The sequence below is a fragment of the Lepidothrix coronata genome, unplaced genomic scaffold (assembly GCF_001604755.1).
Source record: "Lepidothrix coronata isolate B3197 unplaced genomic scaffold, Lepidothrix_coronata-1.0 Scaffold2, whole genome shotgun sequence".
Classification (NCBI taxonomy): domain Eukaryota; kingdom Metazoa; phylum Chordata; class Aves; order Passeriformes; family Pipridae; genus Lepidothrix; species Lepidothrix coronata.
This window is the reverse complement of record NW_016690182.1, coordinates 13,608,304-13,620,344: the sequence shown is the minus strand read 5'-3', so window position 1 is coordinate 13,620,344 and position 12,041 is coordinate 13,608,304. Positions and strand designations below refer to the sequence as shown.

At 53.9% G+C, this 12,041-nt stretch overlaps 1 protein-coding gene across 1 annotated transcript in view; it reads left to right on the top strand.

Moving 5' to 3' along the window:
- Positions 1 to 6,655, top strand: part of LOC108499417 (ras-related GTP-binding protein A) — an 18,204-nt gene extending 11,549 nt beyond the window's left edge. Inside the window, exons 7-10 of the mRNA XM_017819222.1 lie at positions 829 to 951; positions 3,321 to 3,412; positions 4,197 to 4,312; positions 6,169 to 6,655. Coding sequence (XP_017674711.1) covers positions 829 to 951; positions 3,321 to 3,412; positions 4,197 to 4,312; positions 6,169 to 6,266 — 429 coding nt within the window. The 3' untranslated portion in view covers positions 6,267 to 6,655. The remainder of the gene's footprint in view (positions 1 to 828; positions 952 to 3,320; positions 3,413 to 4,196; positions 4,313 to 6,168) is intronic.
- Positions 6,656 to 12,041: the final 5,386 nt, after the last annotated feature.

The following is a 12,041-nucleotide window of genomic DNA, read 5'->3' as shown; positions in this document are numbered from 1 at the left end:
TACATTGTGCGCCGGTGTCCACTAGGGCCTTATATCTTCGTGGCTCTGATGTGCCAGGCCACCGAATCCACACTGTCCAATAGACTCGGTTGTCCCTCTCCTCTACCTGGCTAGTGGCTGGGCACCCCTATTCCTGGTCATGGTACTCATTGTGCTCTTCTTGTGGGTATGACCTGGAGGTCCCTTCAAGAGGATCAGACATATCATCATTCCTGTACCGTCTGGAGTCTTGCCCACGAGAGACTGGAGCAGCGTTTAGCCTTGAAGAGTTCTTTGTGGTATTTGTTCCTCTTTTCAGTTCACGTACCCGGGCTGCTAAGGAAGAGGTGGGTTTCCTATCCCACTTCCTCATATCTTCTCCGTGCTCCTTGAGGTAAAACCATAGATCGCCATGTGGAGTGTACCTTCTCTCCTTAGCTGGGGGACGCTGGCTCCTGATAGCAGAGACTTTTGTTTGTCCTGGTGAGATATGGGAAATCCCTTTCTTAATTTCTTTTCTTAGCTTCTGGTGTCCCTCTTCAGTCTTCTCTTCCAGGCTTTGGACGTGTTCAGCCAGTTTGGTTTCCACAGATGAGACGTGGGCTTGTAGTGGGGCGGTGACAGTGTCTTCATAAATCCTGAGTTTACTGACCAGCGCACCCACCTTGTCCTCTCCTTCCCTCCATTGCAGCGTTGCTAAGTAGCGGGAATACATTTCTGGCCCCAGTTGTGCAAACTTTAACCACATCTGGGAGGTGCACTGTACGCCATCTGGACTTTTAGGGAATCTGAGCACATTGGGAACCAAAGAAGTGCTGGTGACCCCTCACATTGTGTCTGTGTTGCCAGGCCTGGTCCAGCATCGTGTACCAGCTGATCCCCAACGTGCAGCAGCTGGAGATGAACCTGAGGAACTTTGCTCAGATCATCGAGGCAGATGAAGTGCTGCTGTTTGAGAGAGCCACCTTCCTGGTGAGTTCCAGGGCCTAAAGGGGCTCCAGGAGAGCTGGAAAGGGACTTGGGACAAGGGCCTGGAGGGACAGAACAAGGGGGAATGGCTTCCCACTGCCAGGGGCAGGGTTAGATGGGATATTGGGAAGGAATTCTGGGCTGTGAGGGTGGGGAGGCCCTGGCACAGGTTGCCCAGAGAAGCTGTGGCTGCCCCTGGATCCCTGGAAGTGTCCAAGGCCAGGTTGGAGCAACTTGGGCTAGTGGAAGGTGTCCCTGCCCATGGCAGGGAGTGGAATGAGATGGCCTTTAAGGTCCCTTCCCACCCACACCACTTAGGATTCCATGGAAGTGCTGTTGGGAGGTGCCAGCCCCACACACAGGATGCTTTGATCCAGCCCTTGGGATACTGAAAGTAGCTGATATGATTCTGTGGCTCATGGGACCTTCCCAAAATTCCCCCTTCCAGCAGCTGAGCTGAGGGTTTATTGGTGTTTCCCTCTTCCAGGCTCTGAAAGTGTGGGACTTCTTTGAGAATTCCTTTCTGCACAGGGCAGGAACCTCACTTACCTTGAAAAAGAAACCTTTTCATTTCCTCCTGCTGTGACATTTAAACTGGACTTGATTTCTTTTGGGGTTTGATGCTCTGCAAACCCAGAATATGGATAAAGGATCATGAACCATTGGGTTGCAATGGTTTTCCAGGTTATTGTGCTCCCAATCCCTGTCTCTGCCAGGTGAAAGGTGCTGCTTAAAACCACCACTGCTGCTTGTCCATCCACACTCTTGGATTATGGATTTGGCTCCTCAGTCTTTACCCCAAAACTCTTGCTGAGCTGAAGGAAAGAGTTTGAAGTTTTTTGGGTGCTTTCCTTGATGGGGATTTGGAAATGATGGAGGGAATGTGGGAAAGGAGCCATGACTCTTCCCCCTTCTTAAACTATCAGAAGCAAACACCTGCCATGTCTGGCAAGTTCTGCTTTTTGACCTCTTCTAGATAATAAATAGTTCCACCTTGGGGGTGTGTAACAGCGAAGGACATTTTTAACTGAAAATGAATAATCTTTGCTACAAAACTTCTTATTTTCAGTGTGATGGTGACTTTTATAAGACTCATCTCCCTTTTTTCATGTATTTATGAAATATATGCATAATAATATATATTAATATATAATAATATATTCCATGTATTTATGGAATACATTAAAAAGCCCCCAGGACTTTTTTCTCCTGAAGTGAAATCTTAACTCTGAAAATCTTACTGTGGAATCTTACTCTGGAAACCTGATTCTGAAATTGTGTTCAAATCATAAGTTTAAAAAAAACAAACCCTCATCTGGGATGTTTAGGAAGGAACTTCACACTGGGAATGCAACCCTTGAATCTGGCTGAACCTGTCCTTGTGTGAATAATTGGGCAGGTTTAAAGAGTGATTGTTTTAAGGTGCTTAAGGGAAAAAAAGAGGAAAAAAAAAAAACAAACTTAAAAAAACCATTAATTCTCAGAAGTCACAAATGTGACTCCAGAGTTTCACATCCTTGTGCAAGGGCACTGGCAGTAACTTGATTTTGTGATTCTGAAGAATCTTGTGGCTTCAGGTTTTTTAAATATTCCTCTTTGCTTTGCTGTGGGAATGGAGATGGTGCAGCTCTTTGTGCCCTTCCCTCGTGCAGTAAATGCAGTTCTTGGCCTGTTCTTCATGTGGCTGAGGAGGGAAGGGGTTGGGGAGAAAGGTTTGCAGAGAGATCCCACTGCAAGGATTCCTAAAAGGCTTTAGATCCCTGAGTGTTTGAATCCAATCCTGCAACTGCTGCTGGATTTGCGTGGGAGGAAGAGGAGGGAAGTGCTCTGGATGAGGCAGCTCAGTGCTGGTCTGACTGGACTGATGGATAGAGAACTCCTGAGGAATCCAGCTGCCTTTGGCTGCTTTTCTCCAGGAGGAACAGCTTGGTCTGGCTCCAGGAGCTCTGTTTGTGCATCCTGCCTGTGCTCAGGTTCGGCCCTTGAGAATCCACAGCACCTTAGACTGAGAAGGGAAGAGCCATCCCAGCACTTGGCAGGTGTCCTTTCCCGTTCCTGAGGTTGCATTTTTTTCCTCTCCTTGCACATTCTTTTACTTTGAATCAAGATTTAAATTGCTGCTAAGTTGCAGCATCCAGACCTCAGGTGGACAACTGCATATTCCCAGGCTTTGTGTGTGTGAAAGGCTCCCTGGTGATCGTGTTACTGACTCCTGTTCCTCCCTGAAAGCACCACAAGAGTTCTTGCAAATAGTTCCCAAGATTCTATCAGCCAAAGGCAAAGAGAATCCTGGTCACCACCCATTCCCAGAATGGCTGTTGACAGTGAGGAACCTGTGCTGGACTCACTGACTGACTCTGCCCCCTCTCCAGGTCATTTCTCACTATCAGTGCAAAGAGCAGAGGGACGTCCACAGGTTTGAGAAAATCAGCAACATCATCAAACAATTCAAGCTGAGCTGCAGGTGAGCTGATGTGATCAGGAGGTGGGGAGAAACCTCCGCAGGGATTTTGGCTTTGTGGGGCTCTCCAGTGAATCCCAGTTCTGTGGGATTGTACTGGGCTTAAGCACAGCTCACTTAAGTTGTTGCTTTTATAACTTTCTCCTTTGCTGGTGGTTGAAGAGGTTTGTTCTGAAACAGCTGTTTTCTCCTGGGCAAAGGAGGAAAGTTCCAGGATAAATCAATGACAGTGCTTGGAATGTCAGGTGGAAAGCTCTGCTCCAGTCCTGGGCTGGCTGGGGAGGAAGAGGCTTCCAGGCACTATTTATCCATATATTTTGAATAGAAAAGTGGAAAGCTTTGGGGAAGCTTGGCTCTGAACAGCCTCCAGGCTCTGCAGTCTGGTTATACCTGGAAGTGTGTGGAGCCTGGGTGGATGGAGAAGTGGCTCCATGGTTCACAGGTGTTTCAGATGTCTCCAGATGTTCCAGTTTTATCCTTATCTCTGCTGGGTCCTCCAGAGTGTCCAGCCTCAGTCAGGGGGTTGTGTGTCTGGAGTTTCCTTCACTGCTCAGTGCACAAATCACTTTGTACTGTTCTCATTTAGCCCAGAGCCAAAGAGTTTTGTCCTTAAAAACCAACCCTGCCATGGTCACACCTGATTTTCCCTGCCAAGTGGGAGTTCAAACTCTGCTTTGTTCCCAACAGCTCAACTAAGGGATTTTGGCCATGTGGGCACAAAAGCTGCTTGAGCAGTGGTACAGGAATAATTAATTTACTTGTTTTTTCTTTATTTCTACTTTTTCAGTAAGCTGGCAGCCTCTTTCCAGAGCATGGAGGTCAGGAACTCTAACTTTGCTGCTTTCATTGACATCTTTACATCCAACACATACGTGATGGTGGTTATGTCAGACCCTTCCATACGTAAGTCGAAGCCAAGATAAGCCTGTTTAGGACAGAAAAAAAACCCCAACAGGCCAAAATGAGTACAGTTTCAACTGTGAAAATGAGATTTAATTACAAAACTGAAAAGAGGGAGAGGAATTGAGTGGGGTGGGGAGGGTGGGTGAGCAGTGACTCTGCAGAGGTGGGATGTGCTGGGACAGCTGAGCTCTTGCTGTCACGGGGAGGATCTGTGGCTGTGAGAGGAACCACCAGAACAGATGTGACCTGGTTTAGCAGGTCATGTCTAATAACCTATTTTGGGCTGTTCTGGGCTGGCAGCCCCGGTGAGTTTTGGAGAGGAAGCAGGGATGGATCATGTTGGAGTGTTGCTCTTGGTGGACAGGACTCTAATTATAGCAGCATCTATTTATCCTAAAGGAGAAGCTGCAGCAGTGCCAGCCCAGGCCCCCTGGGACCAGTTAACTGTTTACACAGCTCCACTTGGAGCTCCTGGTGGGATCTGAGGTGCTCCAGAGACACTGTCCAGGACACCTCGTGCCTCACACTGTGCTTGCCCTTGCATTTGTTACTGAAATAGGGAAAACTGTGTGACTGAGGCACAGCTGGGACAGGGCTGTGCTGGGGAACAGCAGATGGGCAGCTCTGGGGACTTGTGCAGCTCTCCCTGTGGCTGGAGTTCACTGGGCTCTTCCTCGTGGTGTTCTTGGATCAGCAAACAGCCCAGACTCCCTCACATTAAACTGTGCCCAGACCCTCCCACATTATATTTTGCCCAGACCCTCCCACATTGAATTCTGCCCAGACCTTCCCACATCAAACTGTGCCCAGACCCTCCCACATTAAATTGTGCCCAGACCATCCCACACTGAATTTTGCCCAGACCCTCCCCTATTAAATTCTGCCCAGACCATCTGACATGAAATTTTGCCCAGGCCCTCCCACATTAAATTTTGCCCAAACCATCCCACATCAAATTCTGCCTAGACCATCCCAACTGAATTTTGCCCAGATTCTCCCCCCTTAAATTGTGCCCAGATCCTCCCACACTCAATTTTGCCCAGACCATCCCACATTAAATTCTGCCCAGACCATCTGACATGAAATTGTGCCCAGACCCCTCCACATTAAATTGTACCCAGACCCTCCCACGTTAAATTGTGCCCAGACCCTCCCACACTGAATTCTGCCCAGACCTTCCCACATCAAATTGTGCCCAGACCTTCCTACATTAAATTGTGCCCAGACCATCCCAGCTAAATTTTGCCCAGACCCTCCCACATCAAACTGTGCCCAGACCATCCCACATTAAATTGTGCCTGGATCATCCCACATTAAACTTTACCCAGACCATCCCACATTAAATTCTGCCCAGACCCTCCCCCATTAAATTTTGCCCAAACCATCCCACATCAAATTCTCCCTTGACCATCCCAACTGAATTTTGCCCAGACCATCCCACATTAAATTCTGCCCAGATCATCTGACATGAAATTTTGCCCAGACCTTCCTGCATTAAATTGTGCCCAGACCCTCCCACATTAAATTTTGCCCAGACCCTCCCACATTAAATTTTGCCCAGACCCTCCCACATTAAATTTTGCCCAGACCCTCCCACATTAAATTGTGCCCAGACCCTCCCACATTAAATTTTGCCCAGACCCTCCCACATTAAATTTTGCCCAGACCATCCCACATCAAATTCTGCCGAAACCCTCCCACATCAAATTTCCCCCGGAGCCTCCCACACTGAATTTTGCCCATCGTGGGAGCAGCAGGATGAAACAGGACCTTGCAGACAGGGCTGTTGCCCTCAGGACGTGGCCACTGCCCCCTTTTAACTCCTTTTTATCTCCCCTGTCCCTTTTCCGTCGCAGCTTCCGCGGCCACGCTGATCAACATCCGCAACGCCAGGAAACACTTTGAGAAGCTGGAGAGGGTGGATGGCCCAAAGCACAGCCTGCTCATGCGCTGATCCCAGCTTTGGGGGCAGGAAGCATGGATCTGGGACTACTTTTTAGGAGAATCTAACACTGTCGATGTCTTTGTTGGGCTTTATGAGTGTGCTGCTTTGTTTTCTCTCCTTTTCACGTCGGACACTAGAGGCACAGAGGATGTCTGGATACACTGCAGACCTTCAGAGACTTCCCTGGCACCCCCTGGGCTTGGGAAGGAGGCAGGACAGGTGATATGCCCGTGGGCTGGTGCTCTCAGGTGGATATTTTGCTGCCAGGAGGACATTTTAAGTCCCAGGAATATGGGATATTTAGTGGTTTCTTGGTTGGTTGCTTGAATAAGTTTCTGAATTTCTCCTTGTCTTCGATCATAAAATTAAATTTTTGCTACCAGGGATTTCAGATCCTACAGCTTTGGAAAGTGGGTTTGCTTTCTTCCAAAACCTGAGGCAGCTTTGGGAAGCAATGTGTGGGAGCTGCATTTCACCTTTCATGTTTTTGGGGGATTTGTCTGGAAGCCATTCCGGAGTTTCATTGGGAATTGCTGGCGTGGTGGGTGGGAGCTGATGCTTGGCAGCATCTCCCTCCCTTTTTTTTCTCTTGCTGCATCAGATTACTGTATAAAAAGGGTGTGGTGACTCCAAGCCTGGCTTTGCCCCCATATCCCTGCCCACACACCCACTGGGAGGGGAGACATCCGACAGGGCAAGTCTGTTGGGTGAGGATGAGGAGACAAAGGGCACCTTGCCTGGAGAATGGAGGGGGCTCCACACAAACCCTCCCATCCACTCTCCATCCTCATGGAATTAACACCCGTGTCTCACACCACCCACCCTGCAGCTGCTCAGGCTGGGGGAGCTTTCAATGGGAATCATCCCCGTGGGAGAGGAGCTGTGAACAGTCCAGGAGCTTCTGGAGAACTGTGAATGGGCTGGAGATGGAGGGGTTGTGCTTGACTGTGGAATACCTGGAGTGGGAACAGCAGGTCTGGGTGGAGCAAACTCCAGTTCCCCCTCCAGCTGGGACCGGGCCAGGTCCTGCAGGGAATGTCATGGATTCCCACCCCCCAACCCTGCCCTCGGTGCTGCCGAGCGGAGCAAGAGGAGGAGTCGCTGCTGATCCACGTGTTGGAGCCTTGGGAATCCAGCTCCAGGGGATAACCAGGAAGGGCTCTGCTTGCAGCTCCAGGACAGCACAAGATGGGTCACAGCCACAATTCCAGGAAGACTGAGGCACCTGCTGGGAGCACCTTATCCCAACACGTTATCCCTGATCCTGCCGGAGCCGGGGGAAGGACAGTGGGAATGCTGCGTCATTTCCATGGAGATGAGGAGTTGCTGGGCTTCCTTAGGGGATAAACTTCAGCACATGGAAGCGGGATAAGGTTAAGGGGTGGAAATGGGGTGAGGGAGGAGTGTTCTGGGAGCTGCTCAGGAGCCAAACCCCGTGTGCCGGGTCTGGCCTGGCTGGAGCCCGTCAGGGCCAGTGATCCAGTGTTGGAGCTAAAGATCTGCTGTTCTCTGGCTGCAAATCTCTTCCTAAAATACATGGATTTGGGGAATCAACCTTGTGCTTTTGCTCTGGCAGAGGTGCTGCTGGTGCTGCTCTGTGAAACCTCCTGTGACAAAACACAGGTGGCTTTATAGCAAGATGCTCCAGCAGCACCGTGTTGGCTTGTTTGTCTCTCCCCAGATCTGAGCAGGGAGGTTTGGGGGATCAGGCTCAGCACCCTCATCCCACTCCTGGAAAACTCTTCCTCCTTTCTCTGGCAGATCTTCACAGCAAAAACCAGCTGGTGCTGCTCCAGATGTTGCTCACACACACATCCTGTCCCAAAGAGCCAAACCCCGCTGAGATGGCAGCGATCCGTCCTTTTCCGTCAGTGCTTGACCTTGGAACTGGGAGAAACTTGATGCCACCTGTCACTGAGATCCTGAGTGAATCCCCCCGTTGGCCCTGTTCCTTTCCTCCTAGAGCTGCTGTGGGGCCCAGGGTGGGTTCCCTGGGGCTGGGCAGGTTGGGGTCCCTGTGTTTGTCTTGGGTGTTGCTCCCAAATTTTCTGACTGTTCCCTTCCTGCGTTGGACTGCGGATGGTCCAAGTCGGGTCAGCTTTAGGGTGAGCAGTGATGAGCTGTGTTAGGGTCAACTTGGCTTCTGGGGCTCTCCCTGAGGGTACCCCTGCTGCTTTTCCCTCCTTAGCAGCACCTGGTTGTCTCCAGGAGAATTGGCTGGGTTGGACATAGGTCTGTGGTGCTCACCAGCTGCCAGGCACTGGGATCCAGCTGGGATCCAGCTCCTCCAGCACATCCAGTGGGGAGCATGAATTCTGCAAATCCCTGGCAGTAGCCTTGCTCTGCTCAACTGTGGTTTGTAGGCACCTCATGAGGAGCATCCACACCATCCCCAGGGGCCTGGAGTTCAGAAGATCCAAGATCTCCAAGTCCAAGTTCTTGTGGGACCTTCTGTCAGATGAGGGTCTTTCCCATGTGTGAGCTGGGGATGATTTTGGGTGGCTATGATCATATGGTGCTGGATCTCACCCAGCTGCAGCCTGGCCCCATCTCCATAGCCATTGTCCTGCTCTAGGCAGGTCCAGGTGGAAGCTGAGGGCCTGGCCTTGCTGAGATGAGCATCTCCAAGGATGGATTTCTGTTGTGTCATCACCCTCAGCATTTTAAAATTAAGAATAGAAATCCACATATTGGAGCTTCCCATGGTGCCTCTTGTCCTGCCACCACCATCTCCACGAGGAGAGCCACCTGGCTCTTTCCCAAGGTGCCCCAGCACCTCCTGGATGTGCTCCAGTGCCTCCATCCCTGCTTTTGATGTGCTGGGGAGCCCCAAACTGGGCAAAGTCTCAAAGTGCTGTAAGGAGAGGAACAGTCTCATCTTCCCTCACCAGTGGTCATGGGGATTCCTAATGTTCATCCCAACCCTTTGAGCCACAAGAGTTCCTTTAGTTTTCCGCCCATTTTTCCGGAAGCTGTGGGTGTTGGGGTTGCTCCAGAGTTCCGCACGTCAAGAACAAGGTGGGGTGTGTTTAGCTGGGCTGGAAGGGGTTGGGACCTGCCCTTGGAGGGATGAGCTGAGCCCACCTGAAGTGTTTGGTCAAACCAGAGCTCCAGGAGGCCAGTGCTGGGATGGAGGGACCTGCTCCCTCAGCAGAGCAGTGAGAAGGGACCATCTCCTATCGGAGCTGAAGTGGTTTGTGGAAGGAAACATCTTGGTGCAGTTGGACCTGGAGATGTGGCGGATCAGGCTCAGCAGGGAGGGGAGAGGCAGGACAGTGCATGGCCAAGGTCCCGTGGGTTTTGTGGAGTCAAGGATCACACCTGTGGTTAACCTGGAGACCACTGCCCTGGGTTCCACGGCTGCATGGAGGAGGGATCTGGGATATTCCACATCCAGCTCCTCACCTGAGGTGGCGGGAGAACAGCAAAACACCCATTTCTGGGGTGCTTTTGTTGTTTGGCTGCTCCCAGGGTGGGCAGGAACAACCCCACCTCTGCTGGAGCCCAGCACATGCTGCTGCTGCCCGAAGGGCTCGAGGGCTGCTGGGGGCTGCGACCTTCTCGCTCCTTTGCTTGTCCTTCTTTGTGACCCCCCTCTCCTTCCATGGCCCTTCCCTGTCCCTCACCTTCTGCCCAGCCCCAGTGGTGTTGTCCATCCCCTGGACCTGGGATCAGCTGCTGCTGCTTGGATCCAACAGGCTGGAGGTGATGGACCTTCCTCTTGGGAAGTGACAAAGCCCAAGGGACCCCACAGAGCCCCTTCCTGGGGGGGCTGTCCCCGTCCTTCCCTCCTCTGTGTCCCTCCAGATGTGGGGTCTCCCCAAGCCCTTCCTGCCCAGTTCCTGCTGGGGCAGAGCTGCTGGAGGAGGCACCAGTGCCATGGGCATGGGACCCCCTGGAGCTGCAGGGGCCCCCCCAGCACCAGCACAACCCAGGGTGTGCCCCCTCCTGTCCAAATTCATCCTCAGGGATGCCCTTCCAGGGAGAGCAGGAGGGGGGGATGTGCCCTGGGTCCCCCAGCTGCCACGGGGACCTCGGGGGAACCCCATGACCCATTCCCCCCTTTCTCCTGTGTTTTTTGGGAGCTCACCTGGCACTGCAGGGCCTGCAGCTGCCCCTTCAGCTCAGTGCCGTCGGGGTGGGGGTCCCAAGGGTGGAGGTCCCTCCAGGGCCCACTCCCACCACACAACTCCCTCCCCAGAAAGCTTTTGTGGTCCCAAAAAAACTTTTCTGGCCCCAAAAGCTTCCCGGGGGAGGCTGGTCAAGGATGACCCCTCCTCGTGGAGGTGACCCCTTCCCTCACATTTCTAGGGGGTGGGATTACATTTTTTTTTCCCAAACAGGGTCATTTTGGTCACGGGGGTCTCTCCTCCCCCCCAGTTGAGCTCTGTGGTGGTTGGAGGAGCTGCAGCTTCTCGGCCAAGGTCACTCGTGCTGGCCTTGAGTCACCCCTGGGGGGGGACATCGTGGGTGGAGGGCACCCGGCCATGTGTGAAACAGCCCTGGGGATGACCTAGGTTGGGGCAGGAGATACATTTTTTGGGGTCAGGGGGTGATTAACCCGCCCGGGGATGCCCCAGCCAGCAGCTGAGCCCTGGCAAACTCAGTGCAGGGGGAGGACAGTGGGGTCACCCCGAGAATGGGGGCACCCTGAGAGTGGGGTCACTGTGGGACTGGGGTCACTCTGAGACTGGGGACCCCTTGAGATTGGGGTCACCCAGAGACTGGGGACACCCCAAGAGTGGGGTCACCCCGAGGTTGGGGACACTGCCCTGGGAGCTGCCAGGTCCCCATGGAAAAAGGAGCTGGAAAATCATGGGGGCCCGGGGAGCGTGGGGTGGGTGGGGGGTGGATTCCCAGGTGGCAGCTGTGCCCCGGGGCTCCCCAGGACCCCTAGGAAGGGGCCGGGGGACCCCCAGCCCCTCCTGTGGCTGCAGCCCCTCGGGGAGGCTCCCCCAGCTCTGCCACAGCCCCAACAAACCCGGGGGACCCCCACTGTCCCCAGAGCCACACGGGTGCCCCCCAGCTGGGGTGCCAAGGGGGTACCCAAATATTTGGGGGTGCGGGGTTACCTGTAGGGTGAGGCAGAGATTGGGCAGGGAGGGGTGCGGGCAGTGCCCCCCCACACACACTTTAGGAATGACACACCCCCCCAGGGGGCCACATCATGCCCTGTCCCCACCCCGGGCCCCCAGGGGTGCTCAGCCCAAGGATTTGGGGGTGTCCCAAGCCCCTCTGGGGTGGGGGTGCAGTGGGATGCTCCCGCCCTCAGTCACGGGGGGGGGACACACGACCCCCAAAAGGGTGGGTCTCTGCTCCCCCCATCGCTGACACGAGTTCACCAGGTCTCACAGCACCCCACCCACCCCACCCCCGATTTTGGGGGCGCCCTCCTTGGGGGGTGGGTGTGCCCTTCGCGGGGGGGGGGGAGCAAGTTGGGGTTCACCCCCCCATCCCCAAAACCCCCGTCCGTTCCCATGGCAACGCCGGATGCGCGGGGAGCCGCCCATTGGCTGCCGATGATGTCACCTCCAGGGCGGGGCACCCCCCACCCCAAAAAAAAAGGAGAGGGTGGGGGAGGGGAGCTCCGCCCCACGCGGCCCCTCCCCGCCCGTGAGGGCCCCACCCCGCCCCACCCGGCACCGCCCCGGGGGCAGCGGCGGCGGCGCCGGCCGGGGATGCGCTCGGAGGAGGCGGCGGGGACGGTGAGGGGGCACCGGGGGGAGGGGGCGGGCTCCGGCGGGGTCGCGCGTGGGGTCTTTTGGGTGGGTTTGGGGGGAGGGG